General features: G+C 38.7%; 3 protein-coding genes and 2 non-coding genes across 5 annotated transcripts; 4 read left to right on the forward strand and 1 right to left on the reverse strand.

The window, feature by feature from the left end:
- The first annotated feature begins 372 nt into the window (after positions 1 to 372).
- Positions 373 to 1,146, forward strand: LOC121749209 (auxin-responsive protein SAUR21-like). Its single transcript, XM_042143797.1, has 2 exons — positions 373 to 605; positions 888 to 1,146. The coding sequence occupies exons 1-2, from the start codon at positions 373 to 375 to the stop codon at positions 1,144 to 1,146; spliced, it is 492 nt and encodes a 163-aa protein (XP_041999731.1).
- Positions 1,147 to 3,534: 2,388 nt separating this feature from the next.
- TRNAA-UGC lies at positions 3,535 to 3,607 on the reverse strand. Its single transcript has one exon. It is a non-coding gene; the product is annotated as a tRNA-Ala (tRNA).
- Positions 3,608 to 6,776: 3,169 nt separating this feature from the next.
- Positions 6,777 to 6,849, forward strand: TRNAA-UGC. The gene has a single exon. It is a non-coding gene; the product is annotated as a tRNA-Ala (tRNA).
- Positions 6,850 to 14,417: 7,568 nt separating this feature from the next.
- Positions 14,418 to 18,166, forward strand: LOC121746478. Its single transcript, XM_042140327.1, has 3 exons — positions 14,418 to 14,801; positions 15,670 to 15,734; positions 16,203 to 18,166. The coding sequence occupies exon 3, from the start codon at positions 17,351 to 17,353 to the stop codon at positions 17,999 to 18,001; it is 651 nt and encodes a 216-aa protein (XP_041996261.1). The 5' UTR covers positions 14,418 to 14,801; positions 15,670 to 15,734; positions 16,203 to 17,350; the 3' UTR covers positions 18,002 to 18,166.
- Positions 18,167 to 23,906: 5,740 nt separating this feature from the next.
- Positions 23,907 to 27,655, forward strand: LOC121746479. Its single transcript, XM_042140328.1, has 3 exons — positions 23,907 to 24,290; positions 25,159 to 25,223; positions 25,692 to 27,655. The coding sequence occupies exon 3, from the start codon at positions 26,840 to 26,842 to the stop codon at positions 27,488 to 27,490; it is 651 nt and encodes a 216-aa protein (XP_041996262.1). The 5' UTR covers positions 23,907 to 24,290; positions 25,159 to 25,223; positions 25,692 to 26,839; the 3' UTR covers positions 27,491 to 27,655.

The following is a 27,655-nucleotide window of genomic DNA, read 5'->3' on the forward strand; positions in this document are numbered from 1 at the left end:
AGCTCACATGGTGGGCCGGCCTCGTAGATTTTGAGAGATCAGCAGATTCACTGAGCCTTGAGAGGTGGAAATAAGGCATCAAATGTTGGCACCAGCTTGCCAAAGTAGGGCCATTGCCGAGGACCGTGCTGCTAGAGTTGGTAGGAAACAATGATTCTTGATCACACAAATGCAGATGATTCAAAGACAAACCATGTGATTTCTCATATGCTTATGTTTCTCTAGTTTTTGTTTTTCAAGAATGTAGCCTTATAGTTTCACCTATATATACATCACATTTCTTGATCATCACTACCAACACATTGAGCAAGAATCACTTAAGGTTTCTCAAAATTTAGAGGAAAAAAATCATTAATTCATACAACAACAACGATGGTGGCCATTCGCCAAATGCTGAGACGAACTTTGTCCGACGAGAGGAGATCAGCTGAGGTTCCAAAGGGGCACTGTGCTGTCTACGTTGGAGAAAATGAGAAGAGACGGTTCGTCATCCCTGTGCCGTACTTGAACCACCCCTCGTTTCATGAACTGCTGCTACAAGCTGAGGACGAATTCGGGTTCCACCATCCAACTGGTGGCCTCACCATTCCTTGCAGCGAGGATTTGTTCCTCGATCTAACATCCCAATTGAGTAGATCTTGAAGATCAAAGATTTACTTGTACTATTTTTTAGAAGAAATGTAAATACTCTTTCAGTAGGAAAAGAAAAGAAATGTTAAGATTACTGATTCATTTTTGGAGATCAAGAATTGGTATGGGATGCTTTGATTCAACTGTTACAACTTAACAAGTCGTATTTTCTTGTTCAAATTTCTACAAACAAACCAAGAATTAGTAGCACAAATGTCATTCTTTGGCATAAGCTACTTTAATTCATCTGTTTTTAGTCATGTCTCCTTTTTGCAACTTTTTACAAGCCAAGTCTCTCAAGCTGAAGTCCCAAAGGGGCCTCTTGCTGTTTATATTGGTGAGAATGAAAAAAGGCGCTTTGTCATTCCGTTGTCGTACTTGAACCACTCTTCGTTTCAAGAACTGCTGTCTCAAGCTGAGGAAGAATTCGGGTTCCATCACCCTATGGGCGGCCTCACCATCCCCTGCCGCGAGGACTTATTCAATGACGTCGTCTCTAGCTTGAGCAGACGATGATTTAATGTGCAGTATATGTTTAGGAGAAGCACAATTTTGTAGTTTAGTAGCATCTCTTAGAAATGATAAACTAAATATACATGAAATTTATTGAGCCAATTTTCAGATTGCAAATAGTCATTTAAATTTGCTGTTATTTCTAAACAATATATATTCTTGAAAAGAGTATTATTGGTAGTAGTAAAATATTAAGAGCCAACAAAAATCTTGATTTCTTGCTAAATATGTTAATAGACAACTCCATGTGATGATCCATTTTGATTGTGTTTCCCAACTCTCATATCCATTTTTTGTGCTAACCAATCTCTATTTCCAAAGGGATGCAATATTTATTTTCCACCTACTTATACAACACTTTTCTCTACTTCAACCCATCAACCAGTAGCAAAAGAAGGTAGATAGAAGTGAGAGCATTTCTAGTAATAGAAGTAAACATATTTACTCATCTTTTAGCAATCAATGTCTAACTCGTTCATAAACCACATGCATTTCCCTTTTACATATTTTCTTCTGACTTATCTACAAAACCTTCGACTTTGACAGATAAGAACGCATTCAACATCTAATTATTGATCCTTTTACGTGAAAATAGGCATCCAAGTTTATTATGTGAGTGCCCTTGTTTGCTTCAAAATCTTAACGTTGATTCAAAGACAATCTCATGTGCTTCTCTTTCTCGACTTGCACTTCGCAGGCCATTGCATATCCACTTGCTGTCTTGTCATGTTAGCCACTCAACTATTATACGAATTCCTTTCTCGATCATCTGTATGTACACAACACATTTCTTTGTTACAGCCATCAAAAGAAGCTTTCCTTCTCATTTAAACAAATATTTCGTTTCAGCTCAGAATAAATGTGTTGATTTTGGTTGTTTAATTAGACATGGCTTAAGGTAACAAAAGTTTCGGAATGATAATACATTCGTAATTATGTATGCTCATTGGATACATGTTCTAAGAGATTCTACTCTACAAAACTCTACTCCTAAGCTACATATCATCTTCTGCTCAAACCAGAGATGAAATCTACAAATAAGTCCTCGCTGCAAGGGATGGTGATGGAACCCGAATTCTTCCTCAGCTTGAAACAACAATTCTTGAAATGAAGGATGGTTCAAGTAGGCAATTGGAATCACAAAGCGCTTCTTTTCATTATCACCAACATAGACGGCAACATGGCCTTTTGGAACTTCAGCCGACCTTCTTTCATTGGACAACGAACGTCTTAGAATCTGGCGAACGGCCATTGTATGAACCTTTTTTGAAGTTAGAATGAGAAGAGAGTAGGTATGAAATAAAACAAAGTCAAGAAAGGTAGAGAATCTGTTGATGGGTTGAAGTTGAGAAAAGTATTGTATATATAGGTGGAAAAGAAATATTGCATCCCTTTAGAAATATATGTTGGTTAGCAAAGTAATGGATATGAGAGCAAATGGATCAATCATCACATGGATATGTCTAAACATATTTAGCAAGAAATCAAGATACTGAATGGCATTGTTCCCAACTAACTCTTGCAATGTAGACCTCATTTTCCCCACATAAACCAAATGCACCACAGAAATCAAATAGCTGCACAAAACATATCCCATGACCTGTTGATTTTTACAAATGTGAACCATTTTTTTTATAGCCCTATAATATAGGTTTGGAAAGATATATATATGTGAAGTATAGTGCAAAAATTGGACCATATTAATGATATGTTTACAATCAGCACAACCAAATGAATTATTAGAGTGTGGACAGATCCATGTGGTTGTGTTTGCCAAGTTTCATAGCCACCACTTATTCATTTGTGGTTATTGCTAATCAATTTCTATTCTTTAACATTTGTTTTCCACCTATATATACAACACATTTCTCAACTTCAATTCATCAACAAGCTTTCAAAATATTCTTAGCTTTCTTGATTTGGATTTCTTTCATAACAATCTACGTCGAGATAAAGTTCAAACAATGGCCATTCACCAAATTTTGAAACGATCTTTCTCCAATGAAAGAAGGTCAGCCGAAGTTCCAAAAGGGCATATTGCCATCTATGTTGGGGATAATGAAAGGAAGCGTTTCGTGATTCCTGTTGCATACTTGAATCAGCCTTCGTTCCAAGAATTGTTGTTTCAAGCCGAGGAAGAATTCGGGTTCCATCACCCTATGGGCGGCCTCACCATCCCCTGCAGTGAGGACTTATTCAATGACGTCGTCTCTAGCTTGAGCAGATGATGATATTTGATGTGCAGTATATGTTTAGGAGAAGCACAATTTTGTAGTTTAGTATCTTTTAGAAATGTAGTCAATGATAAACTCAATATACATGAAATTTATTGAGCCAATTTTCAGATTGCAAATAGTTATTTAAATAAATAACTAAAATAATAACGAAAAGTGGAGATGCGGGGGATCGAACCCCGTGCCTCTCGCATGCAAAGCGAGCGCTCTACCATTTGAGCTACATCCCCACGTTGTTGATATTTTTATTTCAATTATATTATAATCAAAATTGTGGACAGACTACTTAATTCCGTCATGTTGCCTAATCAAATACTAATTGTCTCATTCTTTTAACTCAAAGAAAAACTTTATTTCCAATTTAAGATGTGAGCTTTAACTTGATAGAACTCCATTAAAACGTGAGCTTTATTTTTTGGAATGGAGATAGTATTATCCTTTAACTAACTTTGTATTGTATCTAAATTTTAAAAAAATTTATTTTCAATCGATAAATTCATGAGCATTGAAGTATTTGATAAATAAAACTCAAGACATGTAGTATTTCTACACTCCTAACCAGCCTTGATCGGTGCATGTGAAATCAAACTCAATGAGAATATACAAGAGCATGGTATAATATTATTCTTCAATGTTAAAAAACTAAACATAATTCCAATCTATACTAAGTCTCGATCCTAGTTCGATTTTCTAGATTCGACTTGGAAAAAACTGACAAAGAAAATCCGAGAAGATAATGGCCATATAATAGATAATGAGATAACAAAGTAAATTTGTTTACTTGGAGAAAATTTGAATACTTTTACTGAAAATTTTCCCTGTTTTACTTAGGGATATGAAAGCATCATCAAAAATGTGTTTCTCTTTGATCATGTTGTCTGTAATGATAGATTGATAAATAAAAGTTATGTAACTCTAAGCACTTGTTCAATGCAGGTAGCTACTTGAATTCGATTGAATCAAGATTGATAGTGTGACAAACTCCATCAATAACATGATTCTAAATTTTAGCACTCAATTGTGTTGATTTGACTGAGGCAGAAGAAAATGAGTTTTAAGATATAACAACGTCCAATCTGATTTCATTTCTTATGCAAGTTTCCACAGGATTTTGGTTGTTTAAGACAGACATGGATTAAGGTAACAACAGTTTCTCAATGATATAATCCATTTTATATACATTCTTATACAATTTCATTGGGTATATTTTCTAAGAGATTCTACTCTACAAAATTATACTCCTAAAATTCATTGCTACAAATCATCTTCTGCTCAAACCAGAGATGAAATCTACAAATAAGTCTTTACTGCAAGGGATGGTGAGGCCGCCCATCGGGTGATTGAACCCAAATTCTTCCTCAGCTTGAAACAACAATTCTTGAAATGAAGGATGGTTCAAGTATGCCACTGGAATCACAAAGCGCTTCATTTCATTATCACCAACATAGACGGCAACGTGCCCTTTTGGAACTTCAGCTGACCTTCTTTCATTGGACAAAGACCGTCTTAGAATCTGACGAATGGCCATTGTGTGAACCTTTTCTCGAGTTAGAATGAGAAGAATAGTTATTATGAAGGAAATCAAAAATCAAGAAAGATAAGAATGTATTGAAGGCTTGTTGATGCTTGGAATTGAGAAATGTGTTGTATATATAGCTACACAAGAATAGTCGTATACCTTTGGAAATCACAGAAATGTTGACAAGTGTAGGCTCTGAAGTTTGAAGAAACACAAGCACATGAGAATTCACATGGATTTGTCGATCAATGTTTAAGCAATAAAATGAAGATTTTTGATGAATTGAATGCATTGTTTGTTGCCATAGTTATCTCACACCACATATATATATGTGGTGTGAGATAACTATGGCAACAAACAATGCAACACTTGTCAACATTTGTAGCTATATATACAACACATTTCTGTGATTTCCAAAGGTATACGACTATTCTTGTGTAGCTATATATACAACACATTTCTCAGTTCCAAGCATCAACAAGCCTTCAATACATTCTTATCTTTCTTGATTTTTGATTTCCTTCATAATAACTATTCTTCTCATTCTAACTCGAGAAAAGGTTCACACAATGGCCATTCGTCAGATTCTAAGACGGTCTTTGTCCAATGAAAGAAGGTCAGCTGAAGTTCCAAAAGGGCACGTTGCCGTCTATGTTGGTGATAATGAAATGAAGCGCTTTGTGATTCCAGTCGCATACTTGAACCATCCTTCGTTTCAAGAATTGTTGTTTCAAGCTGAGGAAGAATTTGGGTTCAATCACCCGATGGGCGGCCTCACCATCCCTTGCAGTGAAGACTTATTTGTAGATTTCATCTCTGGTTTGAGCAGAAGATGATTTGTAGCAATGAATTTTAGGAGTATAATTTTGTAGAGTAGAATCTCTTAGAAAATATACCCAATGAAATTGTATAAGAATGTATATAAAATGGATTATATCATTGAGAAACTGTTGTTACCTTAAATCCATGTCTGTCTTAAACAACCAAAATCCTGTGGAAACTTGCATAAGAAATGAAATCAGATTGGACGTTGTTATATCTTAAAACTCATTTTCTTCTGCCTCAGTCAAATCAACACAATTGAGTGCTAAAATTTAGAATCATGTTATTGATGGAGTTTGTCACACTATCAATCTTGATTCAATCGAATTCAAGTAGCTATCTGCATTGAACAAGTGCTTAAAGTTACATAACTTTTATTTATCAATCTATCATTACAGACAACATGATCAAAGAGAAACACATTTTTGCTGATGCTTTCATATCCCTAAGTAAAACAGGGAAAATTTTCAGTTAAAAGTATTCAAATTTTCTTCAAATTTTCTCCAAGTAAACAAATTTACTTTGTTATCTCATCATCTATTATATGGCCATTATCTTCTCGGATTTTCTTTGTCAGTTTTTTCCAAGTCGAATCTAGAAAATCGAACTAGGATCGAGACTTCGTATAGATTGGAATTATGTTTAGTTTTTTAACATTGAAGAATAATATTATACCATGCTCTTGTATATTCTCATTGAGTTTGATTTCACATGCACCGATCAAGGCTGGTTAGGAGTGTAGAAATACTACATGTCTTGAGTTTTATTTATCAAATACTTCAATGCTCATGAATTTATCGATTGAAAATAAATTTTTTTAAAATTTAGATACAATACAAAGTTAGTTAAAGGATAATACTATCTCCATTCCAAAAAATAAAGCTCACGTTTTAATGGAGTTCTATCAAGTTAAAGCTCACATCTTAAATTGGAAATAAAGTTTTTCTTTGAGTTAAAAGAATGAGACAATTAGTATTTGATTAGGCAACATGACGGAATTAAGTAGTCTGTCCACAATTTTGATTATAATATAATTGAAATAAAAATATCAACAACGTGGGGATGTAGCTCAAATGGTAGAGCGCTCGCTTTGCATGCGAGAGGCACGGGGTTCGATCCCCCGCATCTCCACTTTTCGTTATTATTTTAGTTATTTATTTAAATAACTATTTGCAATCTGAAAATTGGCTCAATAAATTTCATGTATATTGAGTTTATCATTGACTACATTTCTAAAAGATACTAAACTACAAAATTGTGCTTCTCCTAAACATATACTGCACATCAAATATCATCATCTGCTCAAGCTAGAGACGACGTCATTGAATAAGTCCTCACTGCAGGGGATGGTGAGGCCGCCCATAGGGTGATGGAACCCGAATTCTTCCTCGGCTTGAAACAACAATTCTTGGAACGAAGGCTGATTCAAGTATGCAACAGGAATCACGAAACGCTTCCTTTCATTATCCCCAACATAGATGGCAATATGCCCTTTTGGAACTTCGGCTGACCTTCTTTCATTGGAGAAAGATCGTTTCAAAATTTGGTGAATGGCCATTGTTTGAACTTTATCTCGACGTAGATTGTTATGAAAGAAATCCAAATCAAGAAAGCTAAGAATATTTTGAAAGCTTGTTGATGAATTGAAGTTGAGAAATGTGTTGTATATATAGGTGGAAAACAAATGTTAAAGAATAGAAATTGATTAGCAATAACCACAAATGAATAAGTGGTGGCTATGAAACTTGGCAAACACAACCACATGGATCTGTCCACACTCTAATAATTCATTTGGTTGTGCTGATTGTAAACATATCATTAATATGGTCCAATTTTTGCACTATACTTCACATATATATATCTTTCCAAACCTATATTATAGGGCTATAAAAAAAATGGTTCACATTTGTAAAAATCAACAGGTCATGGGATATGTTTTGTGCAGCTATTTGATTTCTGTGGTGCATTTGGTTTATGTGGGGAAAATGAGGTCTACATTGCAAGAGTTAGTTGGGAACAATGCCATTCAGTATCTTGATTTCTTGCTAAATATGTTTAGACATATCCATGTGATGATTGATCCATTTGCTCTCATATCCATTACTTTGCTAACCAACATATATTTCTAAAGGGATGCAATATTTCTTTTCCACCTATATATACAATACTTTTCTCAACTTCAACCCATCAACAGATTCTCTACCTTTCTTGACTTTGTTTTATTTCATACCTACTCTCTTCTCATTCTAACTTCAAAAAAGGTTCATACAATGGCCGTTCGCCAGATTCTAAGACGTTCGTTGTCCAATGAAAGAAGGTCGGCTGAAGTTCCAAAAGGCCATGTTGCCGTCTATGTTGGTGATAATGAAAAGAAGCGCTTTGTGATTCCAATTGCCTACTTGAACCATCCTTCATTTCAAGAATTGTTGTTTCAAGCTGAGGAAGAATTCGGGTTCCATCACCATCCCTTGCAGCGAGGACTTATTTGTAGATTTCATCTCTGGTTTGAGCAGAAGATGATATGTAGCTCGTTGTTTTAGGAGTAGAGTTTTGTAGAGTAGAATCTCTTAGAACATGTATCCAATGAGCATACATAATTACGAATGTATTATCATTCCGAAACTTTTGTTACCTTAAGCCATGTCTAATTAAACAACCAAAATCAACACATTTATTCTGAGCTGAAACGAAATATTTGTTTAAATGAGAAGGAAAGCTTCTTTTGATGGCTGTAACAAAGAAATGCGTTGTGTACATACAGATGATCGAGAAAGGAATTCGTATAATAGTTGAGTGGCTAACATGACAAGACAGCAAGTGGATATGCAATGGCCTGCGAAGTGCAAGTCGAGAAAGAGAAGCACATGAGATTGTCTTTGAATCAACGTTAAGATTTTGAAGCAAACAAGGGCACTCACATAATAAACTTGGATGCCTATTTTCACGTAAAAGGATCAATAATTAGATGTTGAACGCGTTCTTATCTGTCAAAGTCGAAGGTTTTGTAGATAAGTCAGAAGAAAATATGTAAAAGGGAAATGCATGTGGTTTATGAACGAGTTAGACATTGATTGCTAAAAGATGAGTAAATATGTTTACTTCTATTACTAGAAATGCTCTCACTTCTATCTACCTTCTTTTGCTACTGGTTGATGGGTTGAAGTAGAGAAAAGTGTTGTATAAGTAGGTGGAAAAGAAATATTGCATCTCTTTGGAAATAGATATTGGTTAGCACAAAAAATGGATATGAGAGTTGGGAAACACAAGCAAAATGGGTCATCACATGGAGTTGTCTATTAACATATTTAGCAAGAAATCAAGATTTTTGTTGGCTCTTAATATTTTACTACTACCAATAATACTCTTTTCAAGAATATATATTGTTTAGAAATAACAGCAAATTTAAATGACTATTTGCAATCTGAAAATTGGCTCAATAAATTTCATGTATATTTAGTTTATCATTTCTAAGAGATGCTACTAAACTACAAAATTGTGCTTCTCCTAAACATATACTGCACATTAAATCATCGTCTGCTCAAGCTAGAGACGACGTCATTGAATAAGTCCTCGCGGCAGGGGATGGTGAGGCCGCCCATAGGGTGATGGAACCCGAATTCTTCCTCAGCTTGAGACAGCAGTTCTTGAAACGAAGAGTGGTTCAAGTACGACAACGGAATGACAAAGCGCCTTTTTTCATTCTCACCAATATAAACAGCAAGATGCCCCTTTGGGACTTCAGCTGATCTTCTTTCACTAGACAAAGAACGTCTCATCATCTGTCGGATGGGCATTGTTGTAGAAACTTGAACTCTGCTTAAATGAAACGGAAAAACTTGTTTGCAAGAAAAGCTGAAAGTAGTGTGGAGAGTTGCTACTGATGGTTGCAATGAGAAAATGTGGTGTGTATATATAGATGATTGCGAAATGATCTTTTTTCTCTAGGCAGAGGCTAACATAACAAGTGGATATGCAACGGCCCCGGGTTGAAATAACACAAGCACATGAGGAGTCACATGGATTGTCTTTGAATCATTACAACAAAGTACTCTACCAACCACAAAAGATTTTGAAGCTTACAATAATTTTTGTGATGTAGAAACTATGTAGGCTACCACAGTTGCAATTGGGCCCTCACATAACAAACTTTGATGCCTGTTTTCGCCTAAAAAAGCTCGAAAATGAGACTATTATGAGAGAAGGGGATATGGGAAAGACAAAAGCATGTGCTTCCATGTTGCTTACTTTCTGACTTCTTTCTCACACAACCTGAGTTAGATTTTGATTGCTTATAGAAACTCAATTATATGCAATTATTTTGTGTGCATAACAATTTTGACTAGTACTAGTACTAACAATTCTTTCATTTGTATGTATTGTTTGTGCAACTTTACCAAAATGACTTTCTATTTCTTTGTGTTGTTTATAGAATAAAGGCTAAAACTGGTCATGAACTTATGCTTAAAGATTTGCATAAGGTGCCTAAAAATTGAGTTTCTATTAGCAATCAAAGTCTAACTCAGGTTTATTATTTTTGTTTTTACATTCTAACAAGAAATGGACCTTATGTAAAAAATCAATATATATATATACTTATTTATTTTCCCACTTCAGACATAGCATTTTTAAGTTTTATAAGAAGAAGTTTGGCTATGAATACTAGAATCAGATGATTCTAGTAGTAATTATGTTTAGAATAATACGGAGTAATAATTATGTTTCACCAAACAAATAAACCTTAAGTTCATATTTCTTATGCTTGAGAGACTTGGCTTGTAAAAAGTTGCAAAAAGGAGACATGACTCAAAACAGATGAATTAAAGTAGCTTATGCCAAAGAATGACATTTGTTCTACTAATTCTTGGTTTGTTTGTTGAAAGTTGAACAAGAAAATATGACTTGTTAAGTTGTAACAGTTGAATCAAAGCATCCCATACCAATTCTTGATTCCAAAAATGAATCAGTAATCTTAACATTTCTTTTCTTTTCCTACTGAAAAGAGTATTTACATTTCTTCTAAAAAATAGTGCAAGTAAATCTTTGATCTTCAAGGTCTACTCAATTGGGATGTTAGATCGAGGAACAAATCCTCGCTGCAAGGAATGGTGAGGCCACCAGTTGGATGGTGGAACCCGAATTCATCCTCAGCTTGTAGCAGCAGTTCATGAAACGAGGGGTGGTTCAAGTACGACACAGGGATGACGAACCGTCTCTTCTCATTTTCTCCAACGTAGACAGCACAGTGCCCCTTTGGAACCTCAGCTGATCTCCTCTCGTTGGACAAAGTTCGTCTCAGCATTTGGCGAATGGCCACCATCGTTGTTGTTGTATGAATTAATGATTTTTTTCCTCTAAATTTTGAGAAACCTTAAGTGATTCTTGCTCAATGTGTTGGTAGTGATGATCAAGAAATGTGATGTATATATAGGTGAAACTATAAGGCTACATTCTTGAAAAAGAAAAATTAGAGAAACATAAGCATATGAGAAATCACATGGTTTGTCTTTGAATCATCTGCATTTGTGTGATCAAGAATCATTGTTTCCTACCAACTCTAGCAGCACAGTCCTCGGCAATGGCCCTACTTTGTCAAGCTGGTACCAACATTTGATGCCTTATTTCCACCTCCCAAGGCTCAGTGAATCTGCTGATCTCTCAAAATCTACGAGGCCGGCCCACCATGTGAGCTAGGATGTGATGGAACTCGTACTGTGATCCTTAACAGGTGCGAAAGTATCATCCCGAGTGGTTAGGTTTCTGCAAAACTTATGAAAACATAGAAACATTATGTTTAGACAATGAATGAGATTTTCTAACTAATTCTTTATTAACTTTTTAGGTTTATTATCTCTCTTGATCATGAGCTGGTGTAACTAACAGACACTTTTTCTTGATTTTGATATATTATAATTGATTCAAATCAGATTGTTTGAATCAGGAACTGATTAACAATGTGAAAGGTATCATATGATTATGTCAATAGAGATTTTTAAGGTAAGCACGATTTTGTGTGCTCAAGAATAATTGTGATCAAAATTTTTACTATAACAACCATATACATTTTTTTTACTTCAATTTTTTTTCAGAAAAAGAAAAGAAGCACACACAAATTGGAAGAAAAGAAGAAGTTAGCAGAGAGTTTCTATTAACAGATTAAAATTTACTATAGCAACAATTGGCAACAAGAACTGTCACATATCAAACTTTAATGTCTATTTTCACCTCTAAAGCTCGAAAATTAAGTTGAGCGTGTTCTTATCTGCCTAAGTTCTTGTAGAAAATGATACTACGAGAGAAGAAATTATGGAAAATACAAATGCATGTGCTTTTATGGCCCCATTTATTAATTACATAAACTCCATTGCTACCATGAAAGCATCTCCAAATCAGACCTTATCTATGTTGGTATTGTCTGTAGTGATAATAAGAATTAATAAAAAGTTTAAGTTCTTTAACTTAATTCAGCCGAGATTGATTAATTACATAAACTCCATTACTTGAAATCTCATGATTCTGTAACCTAACAATCAATAGTTCTAAAGAAAGCGATTGTGTTAAAACATATACCAACATGTGATTGGGGAAAATGCAGATTACTTCTAAGATATAACAGTATCCAAAATTATTTAGCTTCTGTTGTATGTTTATCAGAAGATTTTGTTTGTTCAAGAGAGCCATATGAATTAAGGAAACAAAAGTTTCTCAATAATATACTTCATGTACATTTCTATGTATTCTCATCGGCTACATTTTGTAATCTACAAAGTTCTATTTCTAAAACACTATTGCTAATTTGCTATAAATCATCTTCTACTCAAACCACAGATGAAATCTACAAATAAGTCTTCGCTACAAGGAATGGTGAGGCCACCCATCAGGTGATTGAACCCGAATTCTTCCTCAGCTTGAAACAACAATTCTTGAAAAGAAGGATGGTTCAAGTAGGCGACTGGAATCACAAAGCGCTTCTTTTCATTATCACCAACATAGACAACAACATGCCCCTTTGGAACTTCAGCCGACCTTCTTTCACTTGACAATGACCGTCTGAGAATCTGGCGAATGGCCATTCTTTGAACCCTTTTCAAGTTAGAATGAGAAGAGTGGTTATGAAAGTAATTAACAAGAAGAAAGGCAAAGAATCTGTTTGATGGGATTGAGTTGAGAAGTGTTGTATATATAGGTGGAACAGTAATATTGCATCCATTTGGAAATAGAGAATGGTTAGTAAAATAATGGATATGAGAGTTGGGAAACATAAGCAAATGGATCATCACATGGATTTGTCTGCCAACTAACTCTTGCAATGTAGACCTCATCTTCCCCACATAAACCAAATGTCACGCCCGCATTTCCTAAGGATAGGAAGTACGGTGGACCACGACTAGGGGAGGAGTAAAGAAGCGGGGAAGAAAGGGGAAAAACAAGAATATTTGACCCAAAGACATTTAATAAAAGGAAATTCATTTTAAAACAAGGTACTGTAGCGACATTTCAAAAGTTTAAGTAACCAGAGTTTAAATGAAAACATTATTTCGGATTACAAGCAGCGGAAAAAGATCAAGAGACAGATAATGCCGGGTATGACGACACGACATTATCCAAAACAAAGTGAAACGCATTTTGACTTTAACTGCTCAACATCCGTCCTCCCCATCGCCGCTCAACCTGCACATTAAGAAAACAACATGCAGGGCTGAGTACTTAATGCACTCAGTGGACACACGCCAAAATCATAGTTTGTCATGCCATAACAGTGTAACATTGGGGTTTTGAGTGTAATGAAAATAACCCAAGTACACCAAAATATATTTCATAAATTCGACTGCGCAGTCATTTTCCGATATTGCCACCCTTATTCCCTCAATCATACACTATCTGATCCAAACGGTGACAAGGGGCGTGGCCACACCCCAGGTCATCTAGACCGGCCAACTTGCTCTCAGATGGCACCCAGTCTCGTGTACACTAGCCTGAGGGTTCGCAGCCCAACAGACCCGAATTCGATTAAACATATGTGGTAAACCACTTCAGATAGGTTTCAAATCAAAACATTTGGCAAGACAAACTGTAACGCCCCACTTTTCGAACCCTAATTTTTCGAACCCTAAGATGTTGTACTTATTGCTTTGATTGCCGAATTAAATGACGGATTTATTATGTGATTGAAATGGTGACCTAATTTTGATTTGATCGAGTCAAATTCGTTGATTTTATGAAGTGGCTTAAATTAATTAATGTGGAATGAAATATATCATGGTGAATTATATTATTTCGGGGAGTGAGATTTAATTAGGATCATAAATAATTACCTTGCCCTTTTATGAAGGGAATTTTCGACCACTATTATTATTTGGAGAGGAATTTATTTTTCTTGGATTTAATTATTTATTTTGGGATAATTATCCAAATTAAATCCTAAAGCCTAATTATCTTATTTATTTCTTGATAAAATCGGCCCCTATTGTTTTGATTAGGGAGATTTCGAAATCTCCTAGCTTGTGGAAGAAGAAATTATTCACTAATTATTTTGATCCCTAATTATTTCCTTCCATGTTTTAATTGGAATATCCTAGCAAATCTTTCCCTACTTTATTTATCAATATTTGGAAATTATTCCTTGTGGGAGGAATTGAATAACACGCCTATTTTCATATTATTTGGGAGGGTTTTTATTGATTTTCTTGCTCCGTATTATTTTATTCTGCTCCGTGAAAATACTAAATTAAATCAATGGCTAATTAAATAGCCATGATTTACAAAATATCCTCCTTATTTCTCCATCAATGACACGCCATTTCCTCCCCCAAAATCTTCCCAAATATCTCAATCATTTATTTCAATTATTCTCCCAAATCTTCAATTAATTGTGGGATATTTCTTAATCCTATAAACAAAGGATCAACCCCTAAACCTAACACACAAATCACACGCCCACTTCTTCAAACCACACGCCCCACCCCCTTTTTCATCTCTTCTCCCACTTGTTATCCATTTCACTCAAGATCCTATCAATTTTCCAAGAGATTGTTGAAGAACCAAGGTTTTAATTGCTTCCTACCGATTATTTCGTCCAAGAAAAGGTAAATTCAAACCCATATTCTTCAATCCTCTCCATCTAGACTTTCTTTGACTCCCTCATGCATGTAGAGAGTGTAGGGAATGAAGATCTAAGGGTTTAATCGGTGGGAATGTGAAATCATATGTGTGAGTGCGTTTTGATTGCAATTGCTTGTTGATTTATTGAATCCTCGGTGATTGATGTGCGATTTCATGAAAATATGTGTTTAAGGACTCTTTTGAGCATGATTGTATATCAAAACCATGAAAAGATTGATTTTGAATGAGTAGGGATAAACCCTAATTCGAATTGCTATCAGTATGAAAATCTGTGATTTCCGAACAGTGTGTTCTGATGTATTTTTGACCAACCAAACGAACTCCGATTTGACCGATTCTTCTTCCTGTGTAAACTTCGTGATGTCTTCTATATTGTGTGTAAATTTCGACCCATTTGGCTAAACGATGAATTTATGGTGAATTTTTAAAGTTGACTGCGCGATTCTGCCAAAAACGTGTTTTCTCGACCAGTAGGTTACGCCTTTGGTTTGCCCGACTTAAAAGTGGTATTTTGACATGAAATTTAAACTGAATGTTATTTGATGAGTCTACTGCCTTGTCATAAAGTTTTAGCCCCATCGGAGGTCGGATGATTTTTAAATAATTTTTACAAAAAAGTTGCGCAGAGCTGCCAGATCTCTACTTTGGTTAAACAACTATATTTGTATGCTTGAATGACATACATGAGTTTACATATGTGATGAGGTGATGTGATATGCAAAGATGGGTGATATGATGTGATTCCTATTGTTGATTGGGAAAGGGGAGTGATCTAGGACATGCATGATTTTAGTCCATGTTAGTGACTAATCGGGGACACATTATCCAAAGGTGAAATTTTGTGCGAGACGCGTGATACCAAAGGAAAAGCGAAACTTGAAAACTAAAGGATCGAGGTGGGCTCTCTTTTTAAATAAGGACCATGTCCTAATGTTTTATCAATGAGAATAAATGTGATTTCATGCCTTGTTTTGGTTTTTACGTGCCTATCTGATGTGGTTTTTGCCACTATTTATAAATCGAATTCGGGTCCTCGTAGGGCAGCAAACCCTACTTGGATTAGTGTACACCTATGGTAGACTGTGTGCTAGCGTACGGGCTGGCCGGTCTAGTGACCTGGTTTGCGGCCGCATTCCTTGTCATGTATTGGCAGATATGGTTAACGTCTATGGGAAAAATGACTGATCAGTCGATGTTTGAAATGAAAAAATGATTTTGAGTGCCTCGGGCCTTTCTAAAGAAAAACCCCGACGGTTACTTACGTACGGCATGATATCATAAACTGTATTTACAATGTTTTCGGCATGAGCCACTGAGTATTATTTCATAGTACTCAGCCCTGCATATGTTTTCCCTATATGTAGGTTGAGCGGCGACGGGCGGTTGGCGGTGTTGAGCAGGAACTAATAATGAACTGTGGTTGTTTTGGTTTTGAAATTCCGAGTGTCGTTGTGTCTTCACACATGACGTCACTCTTCTCTTGGATGCTTCCGCTGTGATATTTTTCTTAGAATACTTTTCATTTAAATTCTGAAACTATTTTATGATGGGATGTTTGAAACTCGTTACACTTTTTGAATAAATGCTAAACCCTAGTCTTTATTCATTAAACCCTAATACTCTTGGTCGCATTATTTATTAGACTTAGTTTTTAGTCAAATTTTATTGAAAACCCTAGTCTTCTATGCCGTTCATCTAAACCCCTTTAAGTCGCGATCGCCCGCTTTTATTAACCCTAAGGGGCGGTCGTGACAGTTTGGTATCAGAGCCTCAGTTCTTTCCGCTCTGGACCCAAGAGTCTTGTTTGAGTCAAAATCTATGCATGTGTAATTTGATAAATTGATAAACATCGATAGCTCAACACCACAACTCGTCTCCGCCCAACCACAAAAAAAAAAGAGGTAAAAATACTTTTGTGAGTTTGGGATTTGATTAACCGAAGTTGAAATTTTCGATGGGGAACAAAGTTGATATGATATTTTCGAAATTTTTGCTTGGAATATGAATGGATGAAAATGCATGGATATGGAATTGATATTTGCGCTTATGCCCAAGATGATGAATGTCGTTATGCGATGAACTTGTATTTTACTTGATAAGGAAAAATTGGCAAATATGTGATAACTCTATATACGTTGGATGAATGAAGTTATATGATTGTGATTATTCAATTGCTTTATGAGGCAATATGTGAAAGAACTTGAGCATGCTGCTATACATAATTGTAAATCATGTATGAATGAAAAATTTTGAGATAGTGTCGAACGTGGAGGCAGGAAAAGCCTAACGCAAGGCAAGCGACGCGTGGGGATATATATCGCGACTTAACGAAATGCAAAAACGCACGAACCTTTTTGCTTCGGAAATGAAATTCCATTCATTCTTGATATGATACTACCCGCACACCTCCATCATTGGAGATTTATATATACGCACCCATCATATTCTCAGCATCATTCGAAACCTCATACACCGTTATTTCTTTCGATCCTTGTGCTGATGCTGAGTTTTTATGGCCCAACGGTATTATGCTCTGATGCGTAATCGCTACTCCAGCGAAAGGGACCACCCGGTTGAGCGCTACCGAGATTACGAGTGGGACGGGGAGCTCTTCCTCATGACCTACGTCACCGAGTTTTACAGTAAATGGATGAACGCCTATGCATATGGGGGAGCTACCCATCACGAGGGGATCCAAAAGCTCATCCACACTCTACCATCTCCTTGGAGCGAGTGGACCGCTCAGGCGTCTCAGTTTTTCATATGGTATAGCCCGCTCGATTACACCGCGCGAGGGGATTTGGTTGGCCTTATAAAGGTGCTGCTTCCGGCCATGACAGCGGCATTTGATGGACCGCCACGTGATCCACCTCCACATATCTATCCGCCGGGTACAGCCCGCATGCGGAAGTATCGATGCGACGAGGAGCCACGCGTCTCCCGTGTTCCTAAGACAAGGAGACTCGGGATGCGTGTCGCAGCCCCTCAAAGAAGCAACAGAGAGGTCAATGGGAGGTTTGGGATGACCCCTCCACCTGCGGGTGTCGAGGAGGAAAGTGAGGAAGAGGATCCCGAGGAAGAGGATCCCGTAGAGGAGGAGGACCCAATTAGAGAGAGCGTTGGAGAGACCGAGGAGAAGGAAGATGAGGATGGAAGGGATTAAACATAATAATTCTATAATATTTTATTACGATTTCCCATGTTTTGGATACTTTACCATTTTTGCTTGACCTTGACATCGTTTTGTCATTTGTTTTCGTTATAATGGAACTAAGACCTCTTCGAGGCAACTTTTCATATTTCTATGGGAAATTCTTGTCTTTTGCTATCCTATTGTGTAATGATTTGGTACCATCCCTTATTATCTTTTGTGCGATTATCTTTTGCTAGCCTATGACGCAATGGCCTCTTGCTATACTATATTGTAATTGTCACTTTCTATCATATTGCACAATTACCTTTGATGTACTATTGCGCAACTATCTTTTGACCACTCCATTGTACAATTGCCTTTTGCCGTCTTATTATGCAATTGTATTATTCTGTTGTGCAACTGCCTTTTTCTATCCCAATTGTGCCCTTATGTTTTGCTATTCTATTGTACAATTGTCTTTTGTTACATTATTAAACAATTACCTTTTTCTACCCTGTTGAGCAATCGCCTTCTTCTACAATCACCTCCTGCTATGCTATTTTGCAATTGCTCTCTTGTTATCATTCTGTGCAATTGTATTTGATACCTTTGCAAAAGCTCTTTATGATGCAATTGCCCCTTGATCTCCACTTTTCAACTATGCCACATGACTATTCTTGGATTTTGAATAAATGCGATAGTAACTCGTGTGGTACTGAATCAGAATGCCGCCAAGACGCAACATAAGACGTAACAATCCCGAACCTACCCCTCAGACGATGGAAGAGAGTGTGACACAACCCATCCCTCCACCACCGCCTCCTCCACCTCCGGTTGACCGTGAAACTGTGAAGCTTTTTCTAGAGCAAAAACCTCCCGTCTTTGATGGAATGGGAGAACCGGCCCAGGCTGAATCATGGATACGCGCATTGGAGCGCATTTTTGCAATCTTAGGGTGCAATGATAGGGAACGGTTGAGTTGTGTGACCTACCAACTAACCGAGTCTGCTGACTTCTGGTGGGATACCAGGATGAAGACAATGCCCCGAGATCAAGCAGCGGGGATGACTTGGGAAGGCTTCAAGACAGAAATATATAATAAGTACGTGCCCAAGAGCTACCGGAAGGCAAAGGCATCTGAATTCTACAATTTGACCCAAGGGCGCATGACTGTGACCGAATATGACCGTGCGCTCAACAACATGACCCGGTACGCACCTGACCAAGTCGATACTGACGAGAAGCTGGCTGAAAAGTTCCGTGAGGGACTAAGGCATGAGATAAGGATGTCGTTGGCTAGTCGTGGGAGACTCTCCTACGCGGAAGCGTTAGCCCTTGCGCTAGATATTGAGGCAGCTATGCCCAAGGAGAGGATGAAGGAAAACACTACTTTGGCACTACCTCCACCACACCACTCTCGAGAGAAGAGGAAGTGGGAGGGGAATGGGACCCCATATGACAACAAGAGGTACCAGCCCACCCAGAACCGACCACAGTATGGTGGAGGGCAAAACTCATCCAACCAGAGAGGCGACTTCCGGCCCAAGCCACCCCAATGCAATGTGTGCTCCAAGTACCATTTTTGAGAGTGTAGAATTCAGAACACCACCAAGTGCTTTAACTGTGGGGGAAATGGCCACTTCTCTAGAGAGTGTCCGAGCAAGAATGTGGGAATGGGGTCGAGGCAGAACACTCAAGGATCCCGCCAGCAGCCAAGGGCACTGCAAATTGAATCAAGGGGAAATCGCGATCAACCTACGCGACAACAACAACCTTACCGCCCAAGACTCCCTTCTCAGGCTAGAGCATATGCCTTGAGTCAGAAACAACCCAAGACTGAACATGGGAGTCACGAGAAGGGAAACCTGACAGGTATGGGCAAAATCCTCGACACACCCATTGTTGTATTGTTTGATACGGGCGCATCACATTCATTCATATCTGAATTGTGTGTGGACACCTTAAGTTTACCTGCTTACAAATCTGAACATAAGATGATGGTGTCCTCACCAGTGGGAGGGGTAATAGAGGTTTCTCGAACATGCTCGAACGTAGAAATTGTTATGGGAGGACTTAAGTTAATCGCTCACAACCTACAAGTCATGGCAATGGGGGATATTGACATAATTTTGGGAATGGATTGGTTAGCTACGAATTTTGCTACTATTCGTTGCAAGGAGAGACAAATATCTCTGCAAGCCCCGGGGAAGGAACCCACCATATACTATGGAATCTCGATGAACCGGCGAACGTCTATCATCTCCGCTCTTCAAGCTAGTGCGATGGTGAGAAAAGGGCGTCCTGCTTATCTTGTCTATCTACAAGGAGAGGAGAAAGGAGAAAGGAAAGTGGAAGATGTTGCCGTTGTACGAGAGTTTCCAGACGTCTTCCCCGAAGCTTTGCCTGGACCACCGCCAGATCGACAATTGGAGTTCACAATCGACCTAGAGCCAGGGTCGGCACCCGTGTCCAAGGCACCATACCGAATGGCGCCTAAAGAGTTAGAGGAACTCAAGATACAACTTCAAGAGCTTATGGACCTGGGTTTCATTAGACCCAGTGTCTCATTGTGGGGCACTCCGGTGCTCTTTGTCAAGAAGAAGGATGGGTCGATGAGGATGTGTATCGACTATAGGGAGTTGAACAAAATGACCCTCAAAAACAAGTACCCACTGCCGAGAATAGATGACCTATTCGATCAACTCCGAGGAGCCGGTGTGTTCTCAAAGATGGACCTAAGGTCCGGATACCATCAATTGAGAGTCCGAAGGGAGGACATACCAAAGACCGCTTTTCGCACAAGATATGGTCACTATGAGTTTGTTGTAATGCCGTTCGGATTGACAAATGCACCCGCAGTATTCATGGATTTGATGAACCGAGTATTCCACCCATACTTGGATAAATTCGTCTTGGTCTTCATAGATGACGTACTTGTTTACTCGAAGGATGAGAAAGAGCACGAGGAGCATCTGCGAATTACCTTGGAGACGTTGAGGACCGAGAAGCTATACGCCAAATTCAGCAAGTGTGAGTTTTGGCTGAAAGAAGTCAACTTTCTAGGTCACATTGTGTCGGCAGAAGGAATCCGAGTGGATCCCGCCAAGGTTGAGGCGGTACAACAATGGAAGGCACCTTCGACACCAAATGAGATTCGAAGCTTCCTGGGTTTGGCAGGATACTACCGAAGATTTATAGAGGGATTTTCCAAGATAGCGAGACCAATGACCCAACAACTCAAGAAGGGGGTAAAAGTCAATTGGACCCCGGAGTGTGAGGCAAGTTTTCAACTTTTGAAGGATAAACTGACCACCGCACCAATCTTAGCCGTGCCAGAGCCTGGAATGAGCTACGTGGTATACACGGACGCTTCGAAGGTGGGACTTGGATGTGTGTTGATGCAAAACAACAAGGTGATTGCTTACGCATCCCGGCAATTGAGGCCACACGAGTTGAACTATCCAACCCACGATTTGGAACTGGCAGCGGTGGTACATGCCTTAAAGATTTGGAGACATCATCTCTACGGAGTTCGGTGTGAGATCTTTACGGACCACAAGAGCCTGAAATATTTCGTCGAGCAAAAGGATTTGAACATGCGACAATGAAGATGGCTCGAATTGGTAAAGGACTATGATTGTGGCATCAACTACCACCCCGGCAAGGCAAATGTAGTGGCAGATGCCTTGAGCCGGAAGAGTCATTCCCAACTGGCTGCTTTTCTCACCAAAGAAGAAAGCTTGATACGCTAATTTAGCAAGATGCGTTTGGAAGTGGTAAGGGCACCCGAAACAGTGAAGGGTCGAATTGCCACCTTGATGGTTACACCTGATCTAAGAACAAGAATTGTTGAAGCCCAGCGCATGGACGCGAAATTGGAAGAAATTCGAGTCGAAGTAAGAACTGGCGAATCTGGGAATTTCCGTGAGGAATCCGACAATGCTCTCACATTCGAAGGGAGACTCTGCATACCGAGTGACGAAGGACTCAAAAACGAAATCATGAGTGAAACACATGAGACTCCTTACACCGCCCACCCAGGGAGTACGAAGATGTATCAAGACTTGAAGAAGACCTTTTGGTGGAATGGTATGAAGAGGGATATAGCGGCATTTGTGGAGCGCTGCTTAGCCTGCCAACAGGTGAAGGCTCTACATCAACGACCGTACGGAAAGTTGCAACCACTAGAAATTCCCGAGTGGAAATGGGAGCATATCGCCATGGATTTTGTGACAGCATTGCCAAAGACGCAAAGAGGGAATACTGCCATCTGGGTAGTTATAGACCGACTCACCAAGAGTGCGCACTTCATACCGATTCCCATAACCTATGGATCAAATAAGCTAGCTCAAATTTATATAAGGGAAATAGTGCGACTGCATGGAGTCCCAGTGACGATCACGTCTGATCGTGACCCGAAGTTCACTTCAAGATTTTGGATCAGCCTACAACGGGAGCTAGGGACTCGTTTGAATTTTAGCACGGCGTTTCACCCGCAGACGGACGGACAATCCGAGAGGACGATCCAAACCCTCGAGGATATGTTGAGAGCCGTAGTGTTAGACCGAGGAGGAAGTTGGGAGTCCGCACTCCCCTTGATCGAATTCGCCTACAACAACAGCTTCCAAGCAACGATAAACATGGCGCCGTACGAAGCCTTGTACGGGAGAAAGTGTAGATCCCCGCTCTACTGGGACGAAGTTGGCGAGAGAAGGGTACTCGGGCCCGGCGCAGTCGAAGAAATGGTTGCAATCGTTCGACAAATTCGTGAAAGGATAAAAGAAGCTCAAGACAGACAGAAGTCATACGCGGATGCACGGCGAACCGACTTGCAATTTCAAGCTGGCGACAAAGTCTTCCTCAAAGTATCCCCGTCGAAAGGGATAACACGTTTCGGCGTCAAGGGAAAATTGAAACCGCGATTTATTGGACCGTATGAAATCCTTGAAGGAGTGGGTCCTGTTGCATATCGCTTGGCGCTACCTCCGAACCTTGGGAACGTGCACAATGTCTTTCATGTGTCACAGTTACGTAAATACGTGTTCGAACCAAAGCACGTGATTCACTACGAGGAGGTCGCGTTGAATTCGGACCTGAGCTATGAGGAGAGACCCCAAACGATTTTAGACCGAAAAGTCCAGAACGTGAGAAATAAGCAAGTTGCCTACGTGAAAGTGCAGTGGAGAAACCACGGGCACGAAGAAGCCACATGGGAGCTTGAGGACAAGATGATGGAGTTATACCCAGAACTCTTCCCATGAGAGTACCAAATTTCGGGACGAAATTTCTTTTAAGAGTGGTAGGATGTAACGCCCCACTTTTCGAACCCTAATTTTTCGAACCCTAAGATGTTGTACTTATTGCTTTGATTGCCGAATTAAATGACGGATTTATTATGTGATTGAAATGGTGACCTAATTTTGATTTGATCGAGTCAAATTCGTTGATTTTATGAAGTGGCTTAAATTAATTAATGTGGAATGAAATATATCATGGTGAATTATATTATTTCGGGGAGTGAGATTTAATTAGGATCATAAATAATTACCTTGCCCTTTTATGAAGGGAATTTTCGACCACTATTATTATTTGGAGAGGAATTTATTTTTCTTGGATTTAATTATTTGTTTTGGGATAATTATCCAAATTAAATCCTAAAGCCTAATTATCTTATTTATTTCTTGATAAAATCGGCCCCTATTGTTTTGATTAGGGAGATTTCGAAATCTCCTAGCTTGTGGAAGAAGAAATTATTCACTAATTATTTTGATCCCTAATTATTTCCTTCCATGTTTTAATTGGAATATCCTAGCAAATCTTTCCCTACTTTATTTATCAATATTTGGAAATTATTCCTTGTGGGAGGAATTGAATAACACGCCTATTTTCATATTATTTGGGAGGGTTTTTATTGATTTTCTTGCTCCGTATTATTTTATTCTGCTCCGTGAAAATACTAAATTAAATCAATGGCTAATTAAATAGCCATGATTTACAAAATATCCTCCTTATTTCTCCATCAATGACACGCCATTTCCTCCCCCAAAATCTTCCCAAATATCTCAATCATTTATTTCAATTATTCTCCCAAATCTTCAATTAATTGTGGGATATTTCTTAATCCTATAAACAAAGGATCAACCCCTAAACCTAACACACAAATCACACGCCCACTTCTTCAAACCACACGCCCCACCCCCTTTTTCATCTCTTCTCCCACTTGTTATCCATTTCACTCAAGATCCTATCAATTTTCCAAGAGATTGTTGAAGAACCAAGGTTTTAATTGCTTCCTACCGATTATTTCGTCCAAGAAAAGGTAAATTCAAACCCATATTCTTCAATCCTCTCCATCTAGACTTTCTTTGACTCCCTCATGCATGTAGAGAGTGTAGGGAATGAAGATCTAAGGGTTTAATCGGTGGGAATGTGAAATCATATGTGTGAGTGCGTTTTGATTGCAATTGCTTGTTGATTTATTGAATCCTCGGTGATTGATGTGCGATTTCATGAAAATATGTGTTTAAGGACTCTTTTGAGCATGATTGTATATCAAAACCATGAAAAGATTGATTTTGAATGAGTAGGGATAAACCCTAATTCGAATTGCTATCAGTATGAAAATCTGTGATTTCCGAACAGTGTGTTCTGATGTATTTTTGACCAACCAAACGAACTCCGATTTGACCGATTCTTCTTCCTGTGTAAACTTCGTGATGTCTTCTATATTGTGTGTAAATTTCGACCCATTTGGCTAAACGATGAATTTATGGTGAATTTTTAAAGTTGACTGCGCGATTCTGCCAAAAACGTGTTTTCTCGACCAGTAGGTTACGCCTTTGGTTTGCCCGACTTAAAAGTGGTATTTTGACATGAAATTTAAACTGAATGTTATTTGATGAGTCTACTGCCTTGTCATAAAGTTTTAGCCCCATCGGAGGTCGGATGATTTTTAAATAATTTTTACAAAAAAGTTGCGCAGAGCTGCCAGATCTCTACTTTGGTTAAACAACTATATTTGTATGCTTGAATGACATACATGAGTTTACATATGTGATGAGGTGATGTGATATGCAAAGATGGGTGATATGATGTGATTCCTATTGTTGATTGGGAAAGGGGAGTGATCTAGGACATGCATGATTTTAGTCCATGTTAGTGACTAATCGGGGACACATTATCCAAAGGTGAAATTTTGTGCGAGACGCGTGATACCAAAGGAAAAGCGAAACTTGAAAACTAAAGGATCGAGGTGGGCTCTCTTTTTAAATAAGGACCATGTCCTAATGTTTTATCAATGAGAATAAATGTGATTTCATGCCTTGTTTTGGTTTTTACGTGCCTATCTGATGTGGTTTTTGCCACTATTTATAAATCGAATTCGGGTCCTCGTAGGGCAGCAAACCCTACTTGGATTAGTGTACACCTATGGTAGACTGTGTGCTAGCGTACGGGCTGGCCGGTCTAGTGACCTGGTTTGCGGCCGCATTCCTTGTCATGTATTGGCAGATATGGTTAACGTCTATGGGAAAAATGACTGATCAGTCGATGTTTGAAATGAAAAAATGATTTTGAGTGCCTCGGGCCTTTCTAAAGAAAAACCCCGACGGTTACTTACGTACGGCATGATATCATAAACTGTATTTACAATGTTTTCGGCATGAGCCACTGAGTATTATTTCATAGTACTCAGCCCTGCATATGTTTTCCCTATATGTAGGTTGAGCGGCGACGGGCGGTTGGCGGTGTTGAGCAGGAACTAATAATGAACTGTGGTTGTTTTGGTTTTGAAATTCCGAGTGTCGTTGTGTCTTCACACATGACGTCACTCTTCTCTTGGATGCTTCCGCTGTGATATTTTTCTTAGAATACTTTTCATTTAAATTCTGAAACTATTTTATGATGGGATGTTTGAAACTCGTTACACTTTTTGAATAAATGCTAAACCCTAGTCTTTATTCATTAAACCCTAATACTCTTGGTCGCATTATTTATTAGACTTAGTTTTTAGTCAAATTTTATTGAAAACCCTAGTCTTCTATGCCGTTCATCTAAACCCCTTTAAGTCGCGATCGCCCGCTTTTATTAACCCTAAGGGGCGGTCGTGACAGTTTGGTATCAGAGCCTCAGTTCTTTCCGCTCTGGACCCAAGAGTCTTGTTTGAGTCAAAATCTATGCATGTGTAATTTGATAAATTGATAAACATCGATAGCTCAACACCACAACTCGTCTCCGCCCAACCACAAAAAAAAAAGAGGTAAAAATACTTTTGTGAGTTTGGGATTTGATTAACCGAAGTTGAAATTTTCGATGGGGAACAAAGTTGATATGATATTTTCGAAATTTTTGCTTGGAATATGAATGGATGAAAATGCATGGATATGGAATTGATATTTGCGCTTATGCCCAAGATGATGAATGTCGTTATGCGATGAACTTGTATTTTACTTGATAAGGAAAAATTGGCAAATATGTGATAACTCTATATACGTTGGATGAATGAAGTTATATGATTGTGATTATTCAATTGCTTTATGAGGCAATATGTGAAAGAACTTGAGCATGCTGCTATACATAATTGTAAATCATGTATGAATGAAAAATTTTGAGATAGTGTCGAACGTGGAGGCAGGAAAAGCCTAACGCAAGGCAAGCGACGCGTGGGGATATATATCGCGACTTAACGAAATGCAAAAACGCACGAACCTTTTTGCTTCGGAAATGAAATTCCATTCATTCTTGATATGATACTACCCGCACACCTCCATCATTGGAGATTTATATATACGCACCCATCATATTCTCAGCATCATTCGAAACCTCATACACCGTTATTTCTTTCGATCCTTGTGCTGATGCTGAGTTTTTATGGCCCAACGGTATTATGCTCTGATGCGTAATCGCTACTCCAGCGAAAGGGACCACCCGGTTGAGCGCTACCGAGATTACGAGTGGGACGGGGAGCTCTTCCTCATGACCTACGTCACCGAGTTTTACAGTAAATGGATGAACGCCTATGCATATGGGGGAGCTACCCATCACGAGGGGATCCAAAAGCTCATCCACACTCTACCATCTCCTTGGAGCGAGTGGACCGCTCAGGCGTCTCAGTTTTTCATATGGTATAGCCCGCTCGATTACACCGCGCGAGGGGATTTGGTTGGCCTTATAAAGGTGCTGCTTCCGGCCATGACAGCGGCATTTGATGGACCGCCACGTGATCCACCTCCACATATCTATCCGCCGGGTACAGCCCGCATGCGGAAGTATCGATGCGACGAGGAGCCACGCGTCTCCCGTGTTCCTAAGACAAGGAGACTCGGGATGCGTGTCGCAGCCCCTCAAAGAAGCAACAGAGAGGTCAATGGGAGGTTTGGGATGACCCCTCCACCTGCGGGTGTCGAGGAGGAAAGTGAGGAAGAGGATCCCGAGGAAGAGGATCCCGTAGAGGAGGAGGACCCAATTAGAGAGAGCGTTGGAGAGACCGAGGAGAAGGAAGATGAGGATGGAAGGGATTAAACATAATAATTCTATAATATTTTATTACGATTTCCCATGTTTTGGATACTTTACCATTTTTGCTTGACCTTGACATCGTTTTGTCATTTGTTTTCGTTATAATGGAACTAAGACCTCTTCGAGGCAACTTTTCATATTTCTATGGGAAATTCTTGTCTTTTGCTA

Source organism: Salvia splendens, chromosome 9 (assembly GCF_004379255.2).
Source record: "Salvia splendens isolate huo1 chromosome 9, SspV2, whole genome shotgun sequence".
Classification (NCBI taxonomy): domain Eukaryota; kingdom Viridiplantae; phylum Streptophyta; class Magnoliopsida; order Lamiales; family Lamiaceae; genus Salvia; species Salvia splendens.

Coding starts and splice junctions, on each gene's coding strand:
- LOC121749209 (XM_042143797.1), top strand. CDS start 373: ATGGTGGCCATTCGCCAAATGCTGAGACGAACTTTGTCCGACGAGAGG. Junction 606..887: donor ATTCCTTGCAGCGAGGATTT/GTTCCTCGATCT, acceptor ATCTGTTTTTAG/TCATGTCTCCTTTTTGCAAC.
- LOC121746478 (XM_042140327.1), top strand. CDS start 17,351: ATGGCCCAACGGTATTATGCTCTGATGCGTAATCGCTACTCCAGCGAA.
- LOC121746479 (XM_042140328.1), top strand. CDS start 26,840: ATGGCCCAACGGTATTATGCTCTGATGCGTAATCGCTACTCCAGCGAA.